Source organism: Panulirus ornatus, chromosome 1 (assembly GCF_036320965.1).
Source record: "Panulirus ornatus isolate Po-2019 chromosome 1, ASM3632096v1, whole genome shotgun sequence".
Lineage (NCBI taxonomy): Eukaryota > Metazoa > Arthropoda > Malacostraca > Decapoda > Palinuridae > Panulirus > Panulirus ornatus.
The window spans coordinates 68,880,179-68,908,036 of record NC_092224.1 but is presented as its reverse complement, the minus strand read 5'-3'; the positions used below and the strand labels follow the sequence as shown (position 1 = coordinate 68,908,036).

Genomic DNA, 27,858 nt, shown 5'->3' with positions numbered 1-27,858 from the left:
CCCTTCTCTCTTCACCACATCACTTGATATGTTTATTTATCTGTCTGTTTATCATTCTATATCTCTGATGCCTGTTCCTTCTGAGGACTCCCATCAAGAGGTGGCCACAGCAAGAGTCTACACTTGCTATGTCCTTATATGTCTCCCTTTCATACACCATTCCACATGATCTTCCACCATTTCTCTCTCCAGTATTCTTCCTCCCTATTTGCCCATGTCACAGGTGGTCTCCCTCTCACACTAACCCTTTTGATTGTACTATCATACACTTACCCAGCAAACTCCCAATCTTGCATTCTTTCCACATGCCCAAACACCTCATAGTATTATATTTACCAACTCTACCACTTCACAATTCATTCCCCTTGCATTCCCTGCCATACCACATCTTTCATACACCTTTTTATTTCTTTTTTTTTTTTCCATCTAGCCACACTGCATGCTCTTCTCAAATAGCTCATTTCCTTTGTCTGGATTCTTGATGTCTGTAACTCATTCCATGTACATGTTTTGGCTCCATAGGTCAGGGTTAGGAGGATTATGCTGTCCCATAATCCTCTCATTACTTCCGTACATACATCTCTACCTTTCATTATTCTTTTAAGGGACCCAATGACTCTTCTACTCTGTACTGCTTTCTACCTTTTCTATTCCATGTCATCAAACTTTCCCAAAACAGCTCCTAAATACCCACCATATCCAAAGCACAGTTTAGTCCACTTTCTTCTTTCACTCTGTATGGTTTTACAAAAGATATACTTTCACTCCATTTCCTTTCAGACACCAGTTCTTTACTTTTACTTACGTTTACCTTCAGTCACATGTGTTTACACACATCATAAAAGACACAACCTTATGCAACTCCTCTTCACTCTCAGCAAACAACACAGTATCATCCACAGACAGGCTTACCACTAGCCACCATGTATCATTACCACACTCCATATTAGTGCCTCTTTTCCTTCTTAACACTCCATCCATATATATTTATTAAAAAGTCACAATGACATCACACAGCCTTGCCTCATACCTATGTGTATATCAAAACTTTCGCTCAACTCTTCATCCACTCTTACGCATGCATTTGCTCCTTTGTAGAGAGCTTTCACACTATCCAACAGTTGTCCACCTACACCTAATATCCTTATCACATACCATAAAGGATTCCACTTGACTGTCATACACTGCATGCAACTTCTTACCTTTTGCAGAATACTTTTCTGTGGTCATCTTTACATCAAAAATCAGACACATATATCTCCTAAAACCCCCTTGCTCTTCCTTGTTCTACTTTCAGTCACTTCCATCACTCTGTTAGTTAACATATTTACATAAACGTTTCCTGGTATACCTAACAGACTTTTTTTTTTCTTTCTTTCTTTTTTTTGCTTTGTCGCTGTCTCCCGCGTCTGCGAGGTAACGCAAGGAAACAGACGAAAGAAATGGCCCAACCCACCCCCATACACATGTATGTACATACGTCCACACACGCAAATATACATACCTACACAGCTTTCCATGGTTTACCCCAGACGCTTCACATGCCCTGATTCAACCCACCGACAGCACGTCAACCCCGGTATACCACATCAATCCAATTCACTCTATTCCTTGCCCTCCTTTCACCCTTCTGCATGTTCAGGCCCCGATCACACAAAATCTTTTTCACTCCATCTTTCCACCTCCAATTTGGTCTCCCACTTCTCCTCGTTCCCCCCACCTCCAACACATATATCCTCTTGGTCAATCTTTCCTCACTAATTCTCTCCATGTGCCCAAACCATTTCAAAACACCCTCTTCTGCTCTCTCAACCACGCTCTTTTTATTTCCACACATCTCTCTTACCCTTACGTTACTTACTCGATCAAACCACCTCACACCACACATTGTCCTCAAACATCTCATTTCCAGCACATCCACCCTCCTGCGCACAACTCTATCCATAGCCCACGCCTCGCAATCATACAAAATTGTTGGAACCACTATTCCTTCAAACATACCCATTTTTGCTTTCCGAGATAATGTTCTCGACTTCCACACATTCTTCAAGGCTCCCAGGATTTTCGCCCCCTCCCCCACCCTATGATCCACTTCCGCTTCCATGGTTCCATCCGCTGCCAGATCCACTCCCAGATCTCTAAAACACTTTACTTCCTCCAGTTTTGCTCCATTCAAACTTACCTCCCAATTGACTTGACCCTCAACCTTACTGTACCTAATAACCTTGCTCTTATTCACATTTACTCTTAACTTTCTTCTTTCACACACTTTACCAAACTCAGTCACCAGCTTCTGCAGTTTCTCACATGAATCAGCCACCAGCACTGTATCATCAGCGAACAACAACTGACTCACTTCCCAAGCTCTCTCATCCCCAACAGACTTCATACTTGCCCCTCTTTCCAAAACTCTTGCATTCACCTCCCTAACAACCCCATCCATAAACAAATTAAACAACCATGGAGACATCACACACCCCTGCCGCAAACCTACATTCACTGAGAACCAATCACTTTCCTCTCAATTATATTCTCCTATAATTGTTACATACATCCATTACACCTTTTCCTTTGAGTAAAGTAACTATAATAACTTTCACCCAATCCTCAGGGACAACCTTTTGTTTCCATGCTAAATTTCATTTCAGATACATCCTCTCTCACACTTTCTCCTCCATACTTCAGCATTTCAGCCATAATCCCCTCCACTCCAGGTGCCTTTCTTACCCTCAGCTTCATTATTGCCCTTCTTACCTCCCTGTTTGCTATAGGTCCTTGCATTTATATTCTCTTCCGTCCATCATCCATACCCATGTATGTATCAGATAACAACTGCTTCCTCCCCTTCATCCACATTCATCAGTTCTTCAGAATACTCTTTCCATCTATCTTTCACTTTCTCCTTTTGATTCAGCAACTACCTTAACTTCCTACTTTGACATTTCCACTCTTACATCCATCTCTTTCCCTTTCACCTCCTTGTATTGTGTCTTATTATCCCAAAACTTTTCACATAACTTTCTTCCAGATTCTGCATCTACTCTTTCTCTGCTATCCAAGATTCTTAACATTCTGCATACATTTTTCATATTCTTCCCTCCATCTTTGCTGAAATTCCACTGGTACATTCCTATCAAGCAGTATACCATATATGACTTTTTCTTCTCTTCCACAGCATTTCTAATCTCTTCCATGCACCATGTATTGTCCTTTTTATTCCTATATTTCATGACCTTGTATCCAACTACTATATCTACAACCTTTAATAGTATTTCTCTAAACGTTTTAAACATCTCATTCACACATGACTGCATCCCTACTACATTCACTGCCCTTCATCTAAGCTCTCAGTTACCTTCCTTTTATACTCCTCCTTGCATTTTTTCTGATTCATCATCTTGCTTGCCAACACTTATACCTCTCCATTATTTCCACAAAAACGGCAAACTGGTCAGTCTCCAAAGAATCCTCTCACAACTCTAGCATCTAGCATGTCCTCTCTCAATCTTTCATCCTCTGCTTCATAGTCAGTCAAAGCCTTTTGCTCTTCTCTTCCATCATTCCTCATCATACACCTGTGGATCATCTTGTGCTGAAAATAGTTGTTTGCAAGGAATAAATCCCTCTCAGCACAAATATCTACAAGATAACTTCCATTTTCATTTACTCCAGGCACTACCCATTTATGCATTCATATCACCCAATACAGCCATGTTTCTCTCACTCTCAAAACCATTTATACCATCATTCAAATTTTTCCAGAAAAGCTTCATTTTATCCTTACCTCATACAGTCTTCATGTTCACAGTAGTATATACACAATACCCATGCATACTTCACAATCCCAATCTTTTGTTTCACCCATACTGTTCTTGATCCATTCCATCCATGTTCTGTAATACCCTCCCACATTTTCTGTGACAGCTGAATTGCTCATCCTTCTCACCCTCTTCCCCAATAATTTTCACTCGTTCCCATCCATACTACTCGTTACATGCATTCATATCCATTTTTACTCCACACACCCTGCCCAAGGATATGGGTTTCCCCAGTCCCCAGCACATACAAACTACAATTTTTAAACTTCTCAAGCTCTTTTCTTTTATTCTCACTAGTCATCCCATTTACATTCATTGCCATCACCCTCAATTGCTCATCAATTGCTCATCTCTTTTACTCCTCGGCATAACTGGTAGACTCCAGTGTCACTTCATAGCCTTTTGTACCTTACCCTTGACAGGTCATTGGCAGAGGGCAACTCCAGTGTAGTTTTTCTTTAGGGAGAGAGGCTCCAAAATTGTCCAAAAACTAAAAAGTCACAGCACATCTCAGGTTTTTGTCTAAACTTCAAGGATTTCCCTGATGGAGGTGGGCAACGCCTTCCCCTTTAGTTCCACCCCTAAGGGATATATGAACGAGGTCACCATGAGAAGGTGGGGTGAGACTTGGGTACTCTAGAAAAACTAGAGTATCCCCTTGAGGTACTAAACTTTCCCCAGTTTTAAGCTTTTTCACTGCAACTGCACCTCCTAATATCATTGGTTATGATACTACCACTTGCTGTGACTCCCACATTTCATGTACCTACTTGACCTAATTATACATGTGCTACCCTACCAACAAACACATTCACCATTCCTTCAAAGTACTCACACTATCTACTTTTGATGTTTTCACTGCTTGTTACCACTTCCCCATTTCTTCTCTTGTTTTCCTAATACTGTTAGCTTCCTGCTGAACATTTTCTTATTCTCCTTGAAGTTTGCTAATACACCCCCAACTCTCATTTGTCTTTTTCAGACTAGTGGAGTGGAACAAATCTTTAATCTGTAATGGGGTTTTGTGTAAGGCAGAAAGACAGAGATATACTCCCTGCCCACCAGTGGGCTTTATTGGCATTCAGGAATGATGAGTTTGCAGCATCAGGTTTGATAGGACTACAGTTATGAAGAGTGTGTGAAATGGTTTAGATTAGTAGCCATTTTGTGTGTAGACTCTTTTTTAAGGTGGTTACTGTACTTAATCTGTGTTAACCTTTAATTGGTAATTGTTGAGTACTTAAAGTTACAGTACTTATAAAAGCTTTTGATTAAAACTGCTCTTTACCAAACACATGACATACAAGTTTGATCATTAATTGAATTCCTTTTATGTCTTGTAGATTTCATTGTCAAGCTCTGGGGATTATGTAGTACATATCTCACCGAAAGGACTGGTTATTCTTGGAAATGGATGCAGCTTTGGAGGCAAGAAGCGAATAAGGTAACTAGTATTGCTTTTATGAAATGGTAGCGCATCATGCCATTAGACAAATCCCTACTCAGAAATCTCTAGTTTTGAATGTGGGAGTTACTGAAAGGTCAGACTCTTTTCAATTAATAAGGGATTAGATATTAAGAAAAGTTACAACTGCTCTATCATATAAATTTACTTTGAAAGAGAACAGAAGATACCCTCCTGGAGAACTTATATGTAAAGCTAAGGGGATCCAGAACAGTTCAGGATGACATTGGGTCATGTGGAGGCAGTTTACAACTGCAGCAATGGAGGTTATGAGTGAAATGTGTGGTGCAGTATGTATAGATTTTGTCATGGAATAAGATAAATCCAGACCATTGATTTTTGGCTGAAATTAATTGAAGTAATATCAGTAAGGGTGAAGATGGGCAAGTTTGATAGTTTAGTAGTCCTTATGGTGATATATGGATGTGATGCATGGGCTGCAGCAAGACAAGAAAGTACTGAAGAAGGTAGATTAGTTGAAAATGAAATGTTTGAAAACAGTATGTGGTGTAAGGGAGGTTGATTGATTAAGAAATGATATGATGAGAGAGAAGAGGTGTGGCGATAGAAAAAGTATACTTGAGATGAGTTGATGAGTTTGGACTGAATGTTTAGATATATGGAAAGGATATGTGAGGGGAGGTTTATAAAGAGGGTACATGTATCAGGGTAGATGGAACAAGAAGGGGGAGACATTTGGAGATGGATGGATGAAGTGGAAAAGATTTACAGTGCTTGGAGGATGAATATGTAAGGTTTGCAAGAGATAGAGTGAATTGGAGCAATGTGGATGTTAGAGGATGATGTGGTATCGATAGCCTGAACTGGCACTTATGAAATGGCCAGGGGAAACCACAGAAATGTCTTTAAGGCCTGATTTTGGATAGGGGCTGTGCTTTTAATGCAGTATGCATGACTGCTAGAGATTGGACGTAAGAGAATAAGGCCAAATCCTCATCTGTCACTGGTGATAATTCACTGATGCAGGAAAGGGCGTATTCCCAACTTGTTTTACAAAGTGACTAAAAAGGGTAGGAACTGGTGGCAAGAACCCCTCCCCTATTTGTATTTTTAATTTCTGAAAATTGGAATGGAAGAAAGAGGCAAGTGAAAAGTGCTCTTGGCTCAGGCTTGGGTGTCTGCATAAGTGTGGACAAAACCAAGATGAGAAGAAGAGAGAGATAAGTAGTCTGTTTTTGGAGAGGAGCCAGGATGTTCTAGCTTTGAGGTAAACAAAACCAAAAGCAAAAGAGGAAGAGTGGTTGGGAAATTTAGGGGTAAAGTCAGTGGTTATTGTGAGGGTGAGGTAAGGAAGGTGTAGCAGTGCTGTGTAAGGAGTTATGGAAATGTGTAAATGTGAAAGTGAGCTCCATGAACTCCAGACTTATGTGGTTGAAATATGGATTATGAGTGATGGATGATTTTTAATGTTTATACTCCTAGAAATCCCGGGGGATAGGGGAGAAAGAATACTTCCCACGCATTCTTCTTATGTCGTAGAAGGCGACTAAAGGGAATGGGAGAGGGGAGGGCTAGAAACCCTCCCCTCCTTGTATTTTAACTTTTTAAAAGGCATGTACAGAGCATCAGATTGGGGAAGAGCAGTGTGGTTTCAGAAGTGGTAGAGGATGTGTGGATCAGGTGTTTGCTTTGAAGAATGTATGTGAGAAATACTTAGAAAAGCAAATGGATTTGTATGTAGCATTTATGGATCTGGAGAAGGCATATGATAGAGTTGATAGAGATGCTCCGTGGAAGGTATTAAGAATATATGGTGTGGGAGACAAGTTGTTAGAAGCAGTGAAAAGTTTTTATCGAGGATGTAAGGCATGTGTACGTGTAGGAAGAGAGGAAAGTGATTGGTTCTCAGTGGGTGTAGGTTTGCGGCAGGGGTGTGTGATGTCTCCATGGTTGTTTAATTTGTTTATGGATGGGGTTGTTAGGGAGGTAAATGCAAGAGTTTTGGAAAGAGGGGCAAGTATGAAGTCTGTTGGGGATGAGAGAGCTTGGGAAGTGAGTCAGTTGTTGTTCGCTGATGATACAGCGCTGGTGGCTGATTCATGCGAGAAACTGCAGAAGCTGGTGACTGAGTTTGGTAAAGTGTGTGGAAGAAGAAAGTTAAGAGTAAATGTGAATAAGAGCAAGGTTATTAGGTACAGTAGGGTTGAGGGTCAAGTCAATTGGGAGGTGAGTTTGAATGGAGAAAAACTGGAGGAAGTGAAGTGTTTTAGATATCTGGGAGTGGATCTGGCAGCGGATGGAACCATGGAAGCGGAAGTGGATCATAGGGTGGGGGAGGGGGCGAAAATTCTGGGAGCCTTGAAGAATGTGTGGAAGTCGAGAACATTATCTCGGAAAGCAAAAATGGGTATGTTTGAAGGAATAGTGGTTCCAACGATGTTGTATGGTTGCGAGGCGTGGGCTATGGATAGAGTTGTGCGCAGGAGGATGGATGTGCTGGAAATGAGATGTTTGAGGACAATGTGTGGTGTGAGGTGGTTTGATCGAGTAAGTAACGTAAGGGTAAGAGAGATGTGTGGAAATAAAAAGAGCGTGGTTGAGAGAGCAGAAGAGGGTGTTTTGAAATGGTTTGGGCACATGGAGAGAATGAGTGAGGAAAGATTGACCAAGAGGATATATGTGTCGGAGGTGGAGGGAACGAGGAGAAGAGGGAGACCAAATTGGAGGTGGAAAGATGGAGTGAAAAAGATTTTGTGTGATCTGGGCCTGAACATGCAGGAGGGTGAAAGGAGGGCAAGGAATAGAGTGAATTGGAGCGATGTGGTATACCGGGGTTGACGTGCTGTCAGTGGATTGAATCAAGACATGTGAAGCGTCTGGGGTAAACCATGGAAGGCTGTGTAGGTATGTATATTTGCGTGTGTGGACGTATGTATATACATGTGTATGGGGGGGTTGGGCCATTTCTTTCGTCTGTTTCCTTGCGCTACCTCGCAAACGCGGGAGACAGCGACAAAGTTTTTTTTTTTTTTTTTTTTTTTTTTTATACTTTGTCGCTGTCTCCCGCGTTTGCGAGGTAGCGCAAGGAAACAGACGAAAGAAATGGCCCAACCCCCCCCCCCCATACACATGTACATACACACGTCCACACACGCAAATATACATACCTACACAGCTTTCCATGGTTTACCCCAGACGCTTCACATGCCTTGATTCAATCCACTGACAGCACGTCAACCCCTGTATACCACATGGCTCCAATTCACTCTATTCCTTGCCCTCCTTTCACCCTCCTGCATGTTCAGGCCCCGATCACACAAAATCTTTTTCACTCCATCTTTCCACCTCCAATTTGGTCTCCCTCTTCTCCTCGTTCCCTCCACCTCCGACACATATATCCTCTTGGTCAATCTTTCCTCACTCATTCTCTCCATGTGCCCAAACCATTTCAAAACACCCTCTTCTGCTCTCTCAACCACGCTCTTTTTATTTCCACACATCTCTCTTACCCTTACGTTACTTACTCGATCAAACCACCTCACACCACACATTGTCCTCAAACATCTCATTTCCAGCACATCCATCCTCCTGCGCACATCTCTATCCATAGCCCACGCCTCGCAACCATACAACATTGTTGGAACCACTATTCCTTCAAACATACCCATTTTTGCTTTCCGAGATAATGTTCTCGACTTCCACACATTTTTCAAGGCTCCCAAAATTTTCGCCCCCTCCCCCACCCTATGATCCACTTCCGCTTCCATGGTTCCATCCGCTGCCAGATCCACTCCCAGATATCTAAAACACTTCACTTCCTCCAGTTTTTCTCCATTCAAACTCACCTCCCAATTGACTTGACCCTCACCCCTACTGTACCTAATAACCTTGCTCTTATTCCCATTTACTCTTAACTTTCTTCTTCCACACACTTTACCAAACTCAGTCACCAGCTTCTGCAGTTTCTCACATGAATCAGCCACCAGTGCTGTATCATCAGCGAACAACAACTGACTCACTTCCCAAGCTCTCTCATCCCCAACAGACTTCATACTTGCCCCTCTTTCCAGGACTCTTGCATTTACCTCCCTAACAACCCCATCCATAAACAAATTAAACAACCATGGAGACATCACACACCCCTGCCGCAAACCTACATTCACTGAGAACCAATCACTTTCCTCTCTTCCTACACGTACACATGCCTTACATCCTCGATAAAAACTTTTCACTGCTTCTAACAACTTGCCTCCCACACCATATATTCTTAATACCTTCCACAGAGCATCTCTATCAACTCTATCATATGCCTTCTCCAGATCCATAAATGCTACATACAAATCCATTTGCTTTTCTAAGTATTTCTCACATACATTCTTCAAAGCAAACACCTGATCCACACATCCTCTACCACTTCTGAAACCGCACTGCTCTTCCCCAATCTGATGCTCTGTACATGCCTTCACCCTCTCAATCAATACCCTCCCATATAATTTACCAGGAATACTCAACAAACTTATACCTCTGTAATTTGAGCACTCACTCTTATCCCCTTTGCCTTTGTACAATGGCACTATGCACGCATTCCGCCAATCCTCAGGCACCTCACCATGAGTCATACATACATTAAATAACCTTACCAACCAGTCAACAATACAGTCACCCCCTTTTTTAATAAATTCCACTGCAATACCATCCAAACCTGCTGCCTTGCCGGCTTTCATCTTCCGCAAAGCTTTTACTACCTCTTCTCTGTTTACCAAACCATTTTCCCTAACCCTCTCACTTTGCACACCACCTCGACCAAAACACCCTATATCTGCCACTCTGTCATCAGACACATTCAACAAACCTTCAAAATACTCATTCCATCTCCTTCTCACATCACCGCTACTTGTTATCACCTCCCCATTTACGCCCTTCACTGAAGTTCCCATTTGCTCCCTTGTCTTACGCACCCTATTTACCTCCTTCCAGAACATCTTTTTATTCTCCCTAAAATTTACTGATAGTCTCTCACCCCAACTCTCATTTGCCCTTTTTTTCACCTCTTGCACCTTTCTCTTGACCTCCTGTCTCTTTCTTTTATACTTCTCCCACTCAATTGCATTTTTTCCCTGCTCAATTGCATTTTTTCCCTGCAAAAATCGTCAAAAAGCGACAAAGTATAAAATAAAAAAAAGGGAAAACAGAAGAAGTCTCGTGGGGAGTGCTCATCCTCCTCGAAGGCTCAGATTGGGGTGTCTAAATGTGTGTGGTTGTAACCAAGATGAGAAAAAAGGAGAGATAGGTAGTATGTGTGAGGAAAAGAACCTGGATGTTTTGGCTCTGAGTGAAACGAAGTTCAAGGGTAAAGGGGAAAAGTGGTTTGGGAATGTATTGGGAATAAAGTCAGGGGTTAGTGAGAGGACAAGAGCAAGGGAAGGAGTAGCACTACTCCTCAAACAGGGGTGGTGGGAATATGTGATAGAGTGTAAGAAAGTAAACTCTAGATTGATATGGGTAAAACTGAAAGTGGATGGAGAGAGATGGGTGATTATTGGTGCATATGCACCTGGGCGTGAGAAGAAAGATCATGAGAGGCAAGTGTTTTGGGAGCAGCTAAATGAGTGTGTTAGTAGTTTTGATGCATGAGACCGGGTTATAGTGATGGGTGATTTGAATGCAAAGGTGAGTAATGTGGCACTTGAGGGAATGATTGGTGTGCATGGCGTGTTCAGTTTTGTAAATGGAAATGGTGAAGAGCTTGTAGATTTATGTTCTGAAAAAGGAGTGGTGATTGGGAATACCTGGTTTAAAAAGAGAGATATACATAAGTATACGTATGTAAGTAGGAGAGATGGCCAGAAAGTTGTTATTGGATTACGTGTTAATTGATAGGCATGCAAAAGAGAGACTTTTGGATGTTAATGTGCTGAGAGGTGCAACTGGAGGGATGTCTGATCATTATCTTGTGGAGACGAAAGTATAGATTTGTAGAGGTTTTCAGAAAACAAGAGAGAATGTTGGGGTGGTGAGAGTAAGTGAGCTTGGGAAGGAGACTTGTGTGAGGAAGTACCAGGAGAGACTGAGTACAGAATGGAAAAAGGTGAGAACAAAGGACGTAAGAGGAGTGAGGGAGGAATGGAATGTATTTAGGGAAGCAGTGATGGCTTGTGCAAAAGATACTTGTGGCATGAGAAGTGTGGGAGGTGGCAGATTAGAAAGGGTAGTGAGTGGTGGGATGAAGAAGTAGGATTATTAGTGAAAGAGAAGAGAGAGGCATTTGGACGATTTTTGCAGGGGAATAATGCAAATGACTGGGAGATGTATAAAAGAAAGGCAAGAGGTCAAGAGAAAGGTGCAAGAGGTGAAAAAGAGGGCAAATGAGGGTTGGGGTGAGAGAGTATCATTAAATTTTAGGGAGAATGAAAAGATGTTTTGGAAGGAGGTAAATAAAATGCATAAGACAAGGGAACAAATGGGAACATCAGTGAAGGGGGCTAATAGGGAGGTGATAACAAGTAGTGGTGATGTGAGAAGGAGATGGAGTGAGTATTTTGAAGGTTTGTTGAATGTGTTTGATGATAGAGTGGCAGATATAGGGTGTTTTGGTCAATGTGGTGTGCAAAGTGAGAGAGCTAGGGAAAATGATTTGGTAAACAGAGAAGAGGTAGTAAAAGCTTTACGGAAGATGAAAGCCGGCAAGACAGCAGGTTTGGATGGTATTGCAGTGGACTTTATTAAAAAAGGGGATGACTGTATTGTTGACTGGTTGGTAAGATTATTTAATGTATGTATGACTCTTTGAAGAATGTATGCGAGAAATACTTAGAAAAACAAATGGATTTGTATGTAGCATTTATGGATCTGGAGAAGGCATATGATAGAGTTGATAGAGATGCTCTGTGGAAGGTATTAAGAATGTATGGTGTGGGAGGCAAGTTGTTAGAAGCAGTGAAAAGTTTTTATCGAGGATGTAAGGCATGTGTTCGTGTAGGAAGAGAGGAAAGTGATTGGTTCTCAGTGAATGTAGGTTTGCGGCAGGGGTGTGTGATGTCTCCATGGTTGTTTAATTTGTTTATGGATGGGGTTGTTAGGGAGGTGAATGCAAGAGTTTTGGAAAGAGGGGCAAGTATGCATTCTGTTGTGGATAAGAGAGCTTGGGAAGTGAGTCAGTTGTTGTTCACTGATGATACAGCGCTGGTGGCTGATTCATGTAAGAAACTGCAGAAGCTGGTGACTGAGTTTGGTAAAGTGTGTGAAAGAAGAAAGTTAAAAGTAAATGTGAATAAGAGCAAGGTTATTAGGTACAGTAGGGTTGAGGGTAAAGTCAATTGGGAGGTAAGTTTGAATGGAGAAAAGCTGGAGGAAGTGAAGTGTTTTAGATATCTGGGAGTGGATCTGGCAGTGGATGGAACCATGGAAGCGGAAGTGAATCATAGGGTGGGGGAGGGGGCGAAAATTCTGGTAGCCTTGAAGAATGTGTGGAAGTCAAGAACATTATCTCTGAAAGCAAAAATGGGTATGTTTGAAGGAATAGTGGTTCCAACAATGTTGTATGGTTGCGAGGCGTGGGCTATGGATAGAGTTGTGCGCAGGAGGGTGGATGTGCTGGAAATGAGATGTTTGAGGACAATATGTGGTGTGAGGTGGTTTGATTGAGTAAGTAATGTAAGGGTGAGAGAGATGTGTGGAAATAAAAAGAGTGTGGTTGAGAGAGCAGAAGAGGGTGTTTTGAAATGGTTTGGTCACATGGAGAGAATGAGTGGGGAAAGATTGCCCAAGAGGATATATGTGTCAGAGGTGGAGGGAACGAGGAGAAGTGGGAGACCAAATTGGAGGTGGAAAGATGGAGTGAAAAAGATTTTGTGTGATCGGGGCCTGAACATGCAGGAGGGTGAAAGGCGTGCAAGGAATAGAGTGAATTGGAACGATGTGGTATACCGGGGTCGACATGCTGTCAATGGATTGAACCAGGGCATGTGAAGCGTCTGGGATAAACCATGCAAAGTGTGTGGGGCCTGGATGTGGAAAGGGAGCTGTGGTTTCGGTGCATTATTACATGACAGCTAGAGACTGAGTGTGAACGAATGGGGCCTTTGGTGTTTTTCCTAGCGCTACCTCGCACACATGAGGGGGAGGGGGTTGTTATTCCATGTGTGGCGAGGTGGCGATGGGAACAAAAAAAGGCAGACAGTATGAATTATGTACATGTGTATATATATGTGTATGTCTGTGTGTGTATATATATGTGTACATTTGAGATGTATAGGTATGTATATTGTGCATGGGTGGACATGTATGTATATACATGTGTATGTGGGGGGGTTGGGCCATTCTTTCGTCTGTTTCCTTGCGCTACCTCGCTAACGCGGGAGACAGCGACAAAGCAAAATTAATGAATGAATAAATATATATGTATGACTCATGGTAAGGTGCCTGAGGAGTGGCAGAATGCTTGCATAGTGCCATTGTACAAAGGCAAAGGGGATAAAAGTGAGTGCTCAAATTACAGAGGTATAAATTTGTTGAGTATTCTTGGGAAATTATATGGGAGGGTGTTGATTGAGAGGGTGAAGGCATGTACAGAGCATCAGACTGGGGAAGAGCAGTGTTGTTTCAGAAGTGGTAGAGGATGTGTGGATCAGGTGTTTGCTTTGAAGAATGTATGTGAGAACTACTTAGAAAAGCAAATGGATTTGTATGTAGCATTTATGGATCTGGAGAAAACATATGATAGAGTTGATAGAGATGCTCTGTGGAAGGTATTTAGAATATATGGTGTGGGAGGCAAGTTGTTAGATGCAGTGAACAGTTTTTATCGAGGATGTAAGGCATGTGTACGTGTAGGAAGAGAGGAAAGTGAATGGTTCTCAGTGAATGTAGGTTTGTAGTAGTGGTGTGTGATGTCTCCATGGTTGTTTAATTAGTTTATGTACAGGGTTGTTAGGGAGGTGAATGCAAGAATATTGGAAAGAGGGGTAAGTATGCAGTCTGTTGTGGATGAAAGAGCTTGGGAAGTGAGCCAGTTGTTGTTCGCTGATGATACAGCACTGATGGCTGATTCGGTTGAGAAACCGCAGAAGCTGGTGACCGAGTTTGGTAAAGTGTGTGAAAAGAAGAAAGCTGAGAGTAAATGTGAATAAGAGCAAGGTTATTAGGTACAGTAGAGTTGAGGGACAAGTCAACTGGGAGGTAAGTTTGAATGGAGGAAAACTGGAGGAAGTGAAGTGTTTTAGATATCTGGGAGTTGATTTGGCAGCGGATGGAACCATGGAAGCGGAAGTGAACCATAGGGTGGGGGAGGGGGCGAAAGTTCTGGGAGCATTGAAGAATGTGTGGAAGTCGAGAACATTTTCTCGGAAAGCAAAAATGGGTATGTTTAAAGGAATATTGGTTCCAACAATGTTATATGGTTGCAAGGCGTGTGCTGTGGATAGAGTTGTGCGGAGGAGGGTGGATGTGCTGGAAATGAGATGTTTGAGGACAATATGTGGTGTGAGGTGGTTTGATCGAGTAAGTAATAATATGGTAAGAGAGATGTGTGGTAATAAAAGATTGTGGTTGAGAGAGCAGAAGAGGGTGTTTTGAAATGGTTTAGGCACATGAAGAGAATGAGTGAGGAAAGATTGACCAAGAGGATATATGTGTCAGAGGTGGAGGGAACGAGGAGAAGTGAAAGACCAAATTGGAGGTGGAAAGATGGAGTGAAAAAGATTTTGAATGATCGGGGCCTGAACATGCAGGAGGGTGAAAGGTGCGCAAGGAATAAAGTGAATTGGAACGATGTGGTATACCGGGGTCGATGTGCTGTCATTGGATTGAGCCAGGGCCTGTGAAGTGTCTGGGGTAAACCATGGAAAGTTCTGTGGGGCCTGAATTTGTAAAGGGAGCTGTGGTTTTGGTGCATTATTACATGACAACTAGAGACGGAGTGTGAACGAATGTGGCCTTTGTTGTCTTTTCCTTGCGCTACCTCGCGCCTATGAGGGGGGAGGGGGTTGTTATTTCATGTGTGGCGGGGTGATGATGGGAATGAATAAAGGCAGACAGTATGAACTATGTACATGTGTATATATGTATATGTCTCTGTGTTTATATATATGTATACATTGAGATGTATAGGTATGTATATTTACGTGTGTGGACGTTTATATATATACATGTGTATGTGGGTGGTTTGGTCCATTCTTTTGTCTTTTTCCTTGTGCTACCTCACTAACACGGGAGACAGCAACAAAGCAAAATAAAAATGAATAAATAATTAACAAACAGTGCTTGTCTGCTTTTTGATAGCATCCTAGCAAGAAAAAGTCATGGTTCAGGAACAGAGCAGACTGTTTGTAATGTGCATAGAATGCAAGGCCACATTTCAACTCATGTACAGGTCGAGCATCCCTAATTCGAAAATTAAAATCTGAAGTACTCCAAAATTGAAAACTTTTTGAGTGGCGAAGAGATTACAAGTAGAAAATTCCACACCTAACCACATAATTTTTCATTGTTTTAATGGTATTTCATATTTTTTACTATATTTATTTTATTTATATATTATACTTTGTCGCTGTCTCCCGCGTTTGCGAGGTAGCGCAAGGAAACAGACGAAAGAAATGGCCCACCCCCCCCCATACACATGTATATACATACGTCCACACACGCAAATATACATACCTACACAGCTTTCCATGGTTCACCCCAGACGCTTCACATGCCTTGATTCAATCCACTGACAGCACGTCAACCCCGGTATACCACATCGCTCCAGTTCACTCTATTCCTTGCCCTCCTTTCACCCTCCTGCATGTTCAGGCCCCGATCACACAAAATCTTTTTCACTCCATCTTTCCACCTCCAATTTGGTCTCCCTCTTCTCCTCGTTCCCTCCACCTCCGACACATATATCCTCTTGGTCAATCTTTCCTCACTCATTCTCTCCATGTGCCCAAACCATTTCAAAACACCCTCTTCTGCTCTCTCAACCACGCTCTTTTTATTTCCACACATCTCTCTTACCCTTACGTTACTTACTCGATCAAACCACCTCACACCACACATTGTCCTCAAACATCTCATTTTTTTACTGTCAAGTACTTATGTGTGAATAAGTGTAAGAAAATGATTGCTTATCAGTAGCATATAGATTCAGAGTCAGGAATGACAGTAATGCCAAACATTACCATATGGGCAGCTGAGGTTGTGACACTGTAGCTTTCTGATGGTTCAGTGTTACACAGACTTTGTTTCATATGCAAGATTATTAAAGATATTGTTTATATTACCTTCAGGCTATGTGTATAAGGTGTATATGAAACATATATGGATTTCGTGTCTAGACTTGGGTCCCATCCCCAAGATATCTCATTATGCATACACAAATATTCCAAAATCCAAAACACATCTGGTCCCAGGCATTTCAGATAGGGGATACTCTACCTGTATATTGATCTTTGGCACTGAAACCTTATTACTCTGTCCAGAAAATCTGCAAATTTCTTTTTCCTTTAATGGAAATCAAAAATCCTTCCAGATGAAGTATAACCCTGATGGATAGGTTAAAAGTACTGAAGGTGAAAGAGCTTAAGTTAATGTTTGATCAGAACTTTACCTCTTTATTTTTTTTTGCTTGAGTAAGTGTATCTAGGGTTTCCTGGTGGTAACCTTAAATCAAATCTTATCATTCTGATCCTCTTGCCTAGTCCCTTGCACAAAAATGTTACATCTGTTACCATACCAAGGCAAATGAGGAAGAAAATATTTGAAGCAAGTCTTTTAACTTGAGACAGTAGTTGTTGCCAGCAATACTTCCTTCTCTCTTTTTATACTTTTTTATGTCAACTTAAGAAAGAAATATCCCCAGGAAGCTGTTGAGAATCAAGTAGAGGGCATGGTCTAATGACCACCAATTTGTTGCATGTTTTCTTACTAATGCTAAATTTTGCTAGAGTGCCTTTTTGTGGACAGAGAAGTGAAATCAGTTTTTGTCTCAGGCATTTGGTTGATGATCGTTACCTGACTTGTGTGGCCTACCATCCCTCACAGGATATCATTGCAACAGGAGACAATACAGGACGTATTATACTTTGGTATGAGGTATTCTCATTCAAAACCATAAAAAAGGAACTTCACTGGCATGAACTACCACTGGCTGACCTTGCATTTTCTTGCACAGGTTAGTTGAACTTTATCCTGAACAGTATTGTCTTGTGACTTTAACTTCCACCTTATTCCTTTTTAAGGCTTTTCTATGAATTTGATTTTAAATTATGACTACATAGTAAGCTAGATAAACACATAATTTTACATGCAAGAGTTTTGTACATCTCACTTTTCCATTAAGAGCATGATTTAAAATAATAAATTAGATTGAAATGAACCTTAGAGTGGTAAGGGACTTATTCTGAATCTTTGTATACTATCTGGACTTAGATTTTCTCATCCATACCTTTTTAGATTCACACATGTGTAAACTGCAATGCTGACTTCTCTGTAGCTTCTTTTACTTATTCAAGCTTATTGCTAGATGGCACACAGCTTCAGTAGACATTTACATACATTATTTATTTTATCATACTTTGTTGCTGTCTCCTGCATTAGCGAGGTAGCGCAAGGAAACAGATGAAAGAATGTCCCAAACCACCTACATACACATGTACATACATACACGTCCACACATGCATATATACATACCTATACATTTCAACGAATACATATATGTACATACATAGACATATACATATATACATATGTACATAATTCATACTGTCTGCCTTTATTCATTCCCGTTGCCAACCTGCCACACATGAAATGACAACCCCTGCATGCGCGCGAGGTAGTGCTAGGAAAAGACAACAAAGGCCACATTCGTTTACACTTAGTCTCTAGCTGTCATGTATAATGCACCAAAACCACAGCTCCCATTCCACATCCAGGCCCCACAAAACTTTCCATGGTTTACCCCAGATGCTTCACATGCCCTGGTTAAATCCATTGACAGCACATCGACCCCAGTATACCACATCATTCCAGTTCACTCTATTCCTTGCACACCATTCACCCTCCTGCATGTTCAGGCCCCGATCGCTCAAAATCTTTTTCACTCCATCTTTCCACCTCCAATTTGGTCTCCCACTTCTCGTTCCCTCCACCTCTGACACATATATCCTCTTTGTCAATCTTCCCCCACTCATTCTCTCCATATGACCAAACCATTTCAAAACACCCTCTTCTGTTCACTCAACCACACTTTTTATTACCACTCACCTCTCTTACCCTTTCATTACTTACTCGATCAAACCACCTCACACCACATAATGTCCTCAAAACATCTCATTTCCAATACATCCACCTTCCTATGCACAATTTTATCTATAGCCCATGCCTCGCAACCATATAACATTGTTGGAACCACTATTCCTTCAAACATTCCCATTTTTGCTTTCCGAGGTAATGTTCTCGCCTTCCACGCATTTTTCAATGGTCCCAGAACTTTCACCCTGTGACTCACTTCCGCTTCCATGGTTCCATCTGCTGCCAAATCCAGTCACAGATATCTAAAACACTTCACTTCCTCCAGTTTTTCTCCATTGTATCTTACCTCGCAGTTGACTTCTTTCCCACATTTGTCCCTTATTCACATTTACTCTCAGCTTTCTTATTCCACACACTTTACCAAACTCAGTCTCCAGCTTCTGCAGATTCTCACCCGAATCAGCCACCAGTGCTGTATCATCAGTGAACAACAACTGACTCACTTCCCAAGCTCCCTCATCCACAACAGACTGCATACTTGCCCCCTCTCCAAAACTCTTGCATTCACCTCCCTAAGAACCCTATTCATAAACAAATTAAACGACCATGGAGACATCACACACCTGTCGCAAACTGACATTCACTGAGAACCAATCACTTTCCTCTCTTCCTACTTGTACACATGCCTTACATCCTCAATAAAAACTTTTCACTGCTTCTAACAACTTGCCTCCCACACCATATATTCTTAACACCTTCCACAGAGTATATCCATCAACTCTTTATAATATGCCTTCTCCAGATCCATAAATGCTTCATGCAAATCCATTTGCCTTTCTAAGTATTTTTCACATTCTTCAAAACAAACACCTGATCCACACATCCTCTACCACTTCTGAAACCACACTTTTCTTCCCCAATCTGATGCTCTGTACATGTCTTCACCCCTTCAATCAATACCCTCCCATATAATTTCCCAGGAATACTCAACAAACTTATACCTCTGTAATTTGAGCATTCACCTTTATCCCCTTTGCCTTTGTACAATGGCACTATGCATGCATTCTGCCAATTCTCAGGCACCTCACCATTAGCTATACATACATTAGATATCCTTACCAACCATTCAGCAACACAGTCACCCCCTTTTCTTTATTAAATTCCAGTGCAATACCGTCCAAACCCGCTACCTTGCTAGCTTTCATCTTCCGCAAAGTTTTTACTAGCTCTTCTCTGTTTACCAAATCATTCTCCCTAACCATCTCACTTCGCACACCACCTCGACCAAAACACCCTATATCTGCCACTCTTTATCATGTAACACATTCAACAAACTTTCAAAATACTTACTCCATCTCCTTCTCACATCACCACTACTTGTTATCACCTCCCCATTAGCTCCCTTCACCGATGTTCCCATTTGTTCTCTTGTCTTATTTACTTTATATACATCCTTCCAAAGCATCTTTTTATTCTCCCTAAAATTTAATGATACTCTCTTACCCCAACTCTCTTTTGCCTCTTTTTCACCTCTTGCACCTTTCTCTTGACCTCCTGCCTTTTTCTTTTATACATCTCCCAGTCATTTGCCCTATTTCCCTGCAAAACTCTTTCAAATGCCTCTCTCTTCTCTTTCACTAATAATCTTACTTACATACATTATCTCTCTTTCTTTCATATTATTCGCCATTTCCCTCGTTAGCGAGGTAGCGTTAAGAACAGAGGACTGGGCCTTTGAGGGAATATCTTCACCTGGCCCCCTTCTCTGTTCCTTCTTTTAGAAAATTAAAAAAAAACTAGAGGGGAGGTTTTCCAGCCACCCGCTCCCTCTCCTTTTAATCACCTTCTACGACACGCAGGGAATACATGGGAAATATTCTTTCTCCCCTATCCCCAGGTATAACATACATTATGTTTTTATTATTTATATATTTATATATTTATATATTCATTATTCCCTGGGGGTAGGGGAGAAAGAATACTTCCCACGTATTCCCTGCATGTCGTAGAAGGCGACTAAAAGGGAAGGGAGCGGGGGGGGCTGGAAATCCTCCCCTCTGTTTTTTTTTTTAATTTTCCAAAAGAAAGAACAGAGAAGAGGGCCAGGTGAGGATATTCCCTCAAAGGCCCAGTCCTCTGTTCTTAACGCTACCTCGCTATCGCGGGAAATGGCGAATAGTATGAAAAAACAAAAAGATATTCATTATTGGTATCTTTGAAGGAATAGTGGTTCCAACAATGTTATATGATTGTGAAGTGTGGGCTATAGATAGGGTTGTGCGGAGGCTGGATGTATTGGAAATGAAATGTTTCAGGACAATATGTGGTGTGAGGTGGTTTGATCGAGTAAGTATTGAAAGGGTAATAGAGATGTGTGGTAATGAAAAGAGTGGTTGAGAGAGCAGAAGAGGGTGTATTGATATGGTTTGGTCACATGGAGAGAATGAGTGAGGAAAGATTGACAAAGAGGATACATGTGCCGGAGGTGAAGAGACCGAGGAGAAGTGGGAGACGACAAAGAGTATATATGTGTCAGAGGTGAAGGGACGGAGGAGAAGTGGGAGACCAAATTGGAGGTGGAACGATAGAGTGAAAAAGATTTTGAGCGGTCGGGGCCTGAACATACGGGAGGAAGAAAGGTGTGCAAGGAATAGAATGAATTGGAATGATTTGGTATAGCGGGGTCGACGTGCTGTCAGTGGCTTGAACCAGGGTATGTGAAGCATCTGGGGTAAACCATTGGAAGTTTTGTGGGGCCTGGATGTGGAAAGGGAGCAATGCTTTCAGTGCATTACACATGAGAGCTAGAGACTGAGTGTGAATGAATGTGGCCTTTGTTGTCTTTTCGTAGCACTACCTCACGTGTAGGGGGAGGATGGGGTGCTGTTTTTCATGTGGTGGGGTGGTGACGGGAATGGACGAAGACATGTATATATGTATATGTATGTATACGTTGATGTGTATAGGTATGTATATGTGCATGTGTGGGCTTTTATGTATATACATGTGTATGTGGGTGGGTTGGGCCATTCTTTTGTCTGTTTCCTTGTGCTATCTCGCTAACACACGAAACAGCAACTAATTATGATAAATAGATAAGTATTATACTTAACAGCTGTTTCCCGCATCAGCAAGGTAGCGCAAGGACACAGACAAATAATGGCCCAATGACTTATATAAACATATATGTATATATATTTTTTCTTTTAAACTATTCGCCATTTCCCATGTTAGCGAGGTAGCGTTAAGAACAGAGGACTGGGCCTTTTTTGGAATATCCTCACCTGCCCCCTCTGTTCCTTCTTTTAGAAAATTAAAAAAAAAACGAGGGGAGGATTTTCAGCCCCCCGCTCCCTCCCCTTTTAGTCGCCTTCTACGACACGCAGGGAATACGTGGGAAGTATTCTTAATCCCCTATCCCCAGGGATAATGTATATATATATATGCGACTAAAAGGGGAGGGAGCGGGGGGATGGAAATCCTCTCCTCTTGCTTTTAAATTTCCAAAAGAAGGAGCAGAGAAGGGGGCCAAGTGAGAATATTTCCTCAAAGGCTCAGTCCTCTGTTCTTAACGCTACCTTGCTAATGCAGGAAATGGCGAATAGTATGAAAAAAAAATATATCAAACTCTGCCAACTTGGGGTTCCATCACGGGCGAAGGGTCACCTTTGGCAGTGCTTTATCACTTGGAGTATAGTCTCATCAAAAAACTTCTCACTCCAAATAAAACTGCATTTACCTGCTACAGAAGTAATGTAGCCTTGGGTTGGAGGAACCGTAGAAAAGTTGTAGGTAATGTCAGGACTTTTTCATAGAAATTGGTCCTAATTATAAATCAATATTTTTTTTTTTCATACTATTCGCCATTTCCCGCGATAGCGAAGTAGCGTTAAGAACAGAGGACTGGGCCTTTTAGGGAATACCCTCACCTAGCCCCCTTCTCTGTTCCTTCATTTGGAAAATTGAAAAAAAAATCGAGAGGGGAGGATTTCCAGCCCCCCGCTCCCTTCCCTTTTAGTCGCCTTCTACGACACGCAGGGAATACGTGGGAAGTATTCTTTCTCCCCTATCCCCAGGGATAAAATCAGTATAGCGCAAGGAAACAGACAAAAGAAATGGCCCAACCCACCCCCATACACATGTATATACATACACGTCCACACACGCAAATATACATACCTACACAGCTTTCCATGGTTTACCCCAGACACTTCACATGCCCTGATTCAATCCAAGGACAGCACGTCAACCCCGGTATACCACATCGATCCAATTCACTCTATTCCTTGCCCGCCTTTCACACTCCTGCATGTTCAGGCCCCGATCACACAAAATCTTTTTCACTTCATCTTTCCACCTCCAATTTGGTCTCCCGCTTCTCCTCGTTCCCTCCACCTCCGACACATATATCCTCTTGGTCAATCTTTCCTCACTCATTCTCTCCATGTGCCCAAACCATTTCAAAACACCCTCTTCTGCTATCTCAACCACGCTCTTTTTATTTCCACACATCTCTCTTACCCTTACGTTACTTACTTGATCAAACCACCTCACACCACACATTGTCCTCAAACATCTCATTTCCAGCACATCCATCCTCCTGCGCACAACTCTATCCATAGCCCACGCCTCGCAACCATACAACATTGTTGGAACCACTATTCCTTCAAACATACCCATTTTTGCTTTCCGAGATAATGTTCTCGACTTCCACACATTCTTCAAGGCTCCCAGAATTTTCGCCCCCTCCCCCACCCTATGATCCACTTCCGCTTCCATGGTTCCATCCGCTGCCAGATCCACTCCCAGATCTCTAAAACACTTTACAATGGAAGTAAGGGGAGTGGGGGAGGAATGGGATGTATTTAGGGAATCAGTGATGGATTGCGCAAAAGATGCTTGTGGCATGAGAAGCGTGGGAGGTGGGTTGATTAGAAAGGATAGTGAGTGGTGGGATAAAGAAGTAAGATTATTAGTGAAAGAGAAGAGAGAAGCATTTGGACGATTTTTGCAGGGAAAAAATGCAATTGAGTGGGAAATGTATAAAATAAAGAGACAGGAGGTCAAGAGAAAGGTGCAAGAGGTGAAAAAGAAGGCATATGAGAGTTGGGATGAGAGAGTATCATTAAATTTTAGGGAGAATAAAAAGATGTTCTGGAAGGAGGTAAATAAAGTGCGTAAGACAAGGGAGCAAATGGGAACTTCATTGAAGGGCGCTAATGAGGAGGTGATAACAAGTAGTGGTGATGTGAGAAGGAGATGGAGTGAGTGTTTTGAAGGTTTGTTGAATGTGTTTGATGATAGAGTGGTAGATATAGGGTGTTTTGGTCGAGGTGATGTGCAAAGTGAGAGGGTTAGGGAAAATGATTTGGTAAACAGAGAAGAGGTAGTAAAAGCTTTGCGGAAGATAAAAGCTGGCAAGGCAGCAGGTTTGGATGGTATTGCAGTGGAATTTATTAAAAAAGGGGGTGACTGTATTATTGACTGGTTGGTAAGGCTATTTAATGTATGTATGACTCATGGTGAGGTGCCTGAGGATTGGTGTAATGCGTGCATAGTGCCATTGTACAAAAGCAAAGGGGATTAGAGTGAGTGCTCAAATTACAGAGGTATAAGTTTGTTGAGTATTCCTGGTAAATTATATGGGAGGGTATTGATTGAGAGGGTGAAGGCATGTACAGAACATCAGATTGGGGAAGAACAGTGTGGTTTCAGAAGTGGTAGAGGATGTGTGGATCAGGTGTTTGCTTTGAAGAATGTATGTGAGAAATACTTAGAAAAGCAAATGGATTTGTATGTAGCATTTATGGATCTGGAGAAGGCATATGATAGAGTTGATAGAGATGCTTTGTGGAAGGTATTAAGAATATATGGTGTGGGAGGCAAGTTGTTAGAAGCAGTGAAAAGTTTTTATCGAGGATGTAAGGCATGTGTACGTGTAGGAAGAGAGGAAAGTGATTGGTTCTCAGTGAATGTAGGTTTGCGGCAGGGGTGTGTGATGTCTCCATGGTTGTTTAATTTGTTTATGGATGGGGTTGTTAGGGAGGTGAATGCAAGAGTTTTGGAAAGAGGGGCAAGTATGAAGTCTGTTGGGGATGAGAGAGCTTGGGAAGTGAGTCAGTTGTTGTTCGCTGATGATACAGCGCTGGTGGGTGATTCATGTGAGAAACTGCAGAAGCTGGTGACTGAGTTTGGTAAAGTGTGTGAAAGAAGAAAGTTAAGAGTAAATGTGAATAAGAGCAAGGTTATTAGGTACAGTAGGGTTGAGGGTCACGTCAGTCGGGAGGTAAGTTTGAATGGAGAAAAACTGGAGGAAGTAAAGTGTTTTAGATATCTGGGAGTTGATCTGGCAGCGGATGGAACCATGGAAGCGGAAGTGGATCATAGGGTGGGGGAGGGGGCGAAAATTCTGGGAGCCTTGAAGAATGTGTGGAAGTCGAGAACATTATCTCGGAAAGCAAAAATGGGTATGTTTGAAGGAATAGTGGTTCCAACAATGTTGTATGGTTGCAAGGCGTGGGCTATGGATAGAGTTGTGCGCAGGAGGATGGATGTGCTAGAAATGAGATGTTTGAGGACAATGTGTGGTGTGAGGTGGTTTGATCGAGTAAGTAACGTAAGGGTAAGAGAGATGTGTGGAAATGAAAAGAGCGTGGTTGAGAGAGCAGAAGAGGGTGTTTTGAAATGGTTTGGGCACATGGAGAGAATGAGTGAGGAAAGATTGACCAAGAGGATATATGTGTCGGAGGTGGAGGGAACGAGGAGAAGTGGGAGACCAAATTGGAGGTGGAAAGATGGAGTGAAAAAGATTTTGTTTGATCTGGGCCTGAACATGCAGGAGGGTGAAAGGAGGGCAAGGAATAGAGTGAATTGGATCGATGTGGTTTACCGGGGTTGACGTGCTGTCCGTGGGTTGAATCAGGGCATGTGAAGCGTCTGGGGTAAACCATGGAAAGCTGTGTAGGTATGTATATTTGCGTGTGTGGACATATGTATATACATGTGTATGGGGGTGGGTTGGGCCATTTCTTTCGTCTGTTTCCTTGCGCTACCTCGCAAACGCGGGAGACAGCGACAAAGCAAAAAAAAAAAGACAATATTTTTTTATATTTTGCTTTGTCGCTGTCTCCCGCGTTTGCGAGGTAGCGCAAGGAAACAGACGAAAGAAATGGCCCAACCCACCCCCATACACAATGTACACACACACACGCAAATATACATACCTATACATCTCAATGTACACATATATATACACACACAGACACATACATACATACCCATGCACACAATTCACACTGTCTGCCCCTATTCCTTCCCATCGCCACCTCGCCACACATGGAATACCATCCCCCTCCCCCCTCATGTGTGCGAGGTAGCACTAGGAAAAGACAACAAAGGCCCATTCGTTCACACCCAGTCTCCAGCTGTCACGCAATAATGCCCGAAACCACAGCTCCCTCTCCACATCCAGGCCCCACACAACTTTCCATGGTTTACCCCAGATGCTTCACATGCCCTGATTCAGTCCACTGACAGCACGTCAACCCCAGTATACCACATCAGTCCAATTCACTCTATTCCTTGCCCACCTTTCACCCTCCTGCATGTTCAGGCCCCGATCACACAAAATCTTTTTCACTCCATCTTTCCACCTCCAATTTGGTCTCCCACTTTTCCTCGTTCCCTCCACCTCCGATGCATGTATCCCCTTGGTCAGTCTTTCCTCACTCATTCTCTCCATGTGCCCAAACCATTTCAAAACACCCTCTTCTGCTCTCTCAACCACGCTCTTTTTATTTCCACACATCTCTCTTACCCTTACATTACTTACTTGATCAAACCACCTCACACCACACATTGTCCTTAAACTGCAGAGGCTGGTGACAGTTTGGTAAAGTGTGTGAAAGAAGAAAGTTAAGAGTAAATGTGAATAAGAGCAAGGTTATTAGGTACAGTAGGGTTGAGGGTCAATTCAATTGGGAGGTAAGTTTGAATGGAGAAAAACTGGAGGAAGTAAAGTGTTTTAGATATCTGGGAGTGGATCTGGCAGCGGATGGAACCATGGAAGCGGAAGTGAATCATAGGGTGGGGGAGGGGGCGAAAATCCTGGGATCCTTGAAGAATGTGTGGAAGTCGAGAACATTATCTCGGAAAGTAAAAATGAGTATGTTTGAAGGAATAGTGGTTCCAACAATGTTGTATGGTTGCGAGGCGTGGGCTATGGATAAAGTTGTGCGCAGGAGGGTGGATGTACATATATATATATATATATATATATATATATATATATATATATATATATATATATATATGTACAAAGGCAAAGGGGATAAGAGTGAGTGCTCAAATTACAGAGGTATAAGTTTGTTGAGTATTCCTGGTAAATTATATGGGAGGGTATTGAGTGAGAGGGTGAAGGCATGTACAGAGCATCAGATTGGGGAAGAGCAGTGTGGTTTCAGAAGTGGTAGAGGATGTGTGGATCAGGTGTTTGCTTTGAAGAATGTATGTGAGAAATACTTAGAAAAGCAAATGGATTTGTATGTAGCATTTATGGATCTGGAGAAGGCATATGATAGAGTTGATAGAGATGCTCTGTGGAAGGTATTAAGAATATATGGTGTGGGAGGCAAGTTGTTAGAAGCAGTGAAAAGTTTTTATCGAGGATGTAAGGCATGTGTACGTGTAGAAAGAGAGGAAAGTGATTGGTTCTCAGTGAATGTAGGTTTGCGGCAGGGGTGTGTGATGTCTCCATGGTTGTTTAATTTGTTTATGGATGGGATTGTTAGGGAGGTAAATGCAAGAGTCTTGGAAAGAGGGGCAAGTATGAAGTCTGTTGGGGATGAGAGAGCTTGGGAAGTGAGTCAGTTGTTGTTCGCTGATGATACAGCGCTGGTGGGTGATTCATGTGAGAAACTGCAGAAGCTGGTGACGGAGTTTGGTAAAGTGTGTGGAAGAAGAAAGTTAAGAGTAAATGTGAATAAGAGCAAGGTTATTAGGTACAGTAGGGTTGAGGGTCAAGTCAATTGGGAGGTGAGTTTGAATGGTGAAAAACTGGAGGAAGTGAAGTGTTTTAGATATCTGGGAGTGGATCTGTCAGCGGATGGAACCATGGAAGCGGAAGTGGATCATAGGGTGGGGGAGGGGGCGAAAATTTTGGGAGCCTTGAAAAATGTGTGGAAGTCGAGAACATTATCCCGGAAAGCAAAAATGGGTATGTTTGAAGGAATAGTGGTTCCAACAATGTTGTATGGTTGCGAGGTGTGGGCTATGGATAGAGTTGTGCGCAGGAGGATGGATGTGCTGGAAATGAGATGTTTGAGGACAATGTGTGGTGTGAGGTGGTTTGATCGAGTAAGTAACATAAGGGTAAGAGAGATGTGT

At 42.2% G+C, this 27,858-nt stretch overlaps 1 protein-coding gene across 1 annotated transcript in view; it reads left to right on the top strand.

Annotated features, from left to right (window-relative positions):
• l(2)05287 (WD repeat-containing protein l(2)05287) overlaps positions 1–27,858 on the top strand; it is a 188,534-nt gene that overhangs the window by 46,467 nt on the left and 114,209 nt on the right. Inside the window, exons 5-6 of the mRNA XM_071663178.1 lie at positions 5,162–5,262; positions 17,214–17,395. Coding sequence (XP_071519279.1) covers positions 5,162–5,262; positions 17,214–17,395 — 283 coding nt within the window. The remainder of the gene's footprint in view (positions 1–5,161; positions 5,263–17,213; positions 17,396–27,858) is intronic.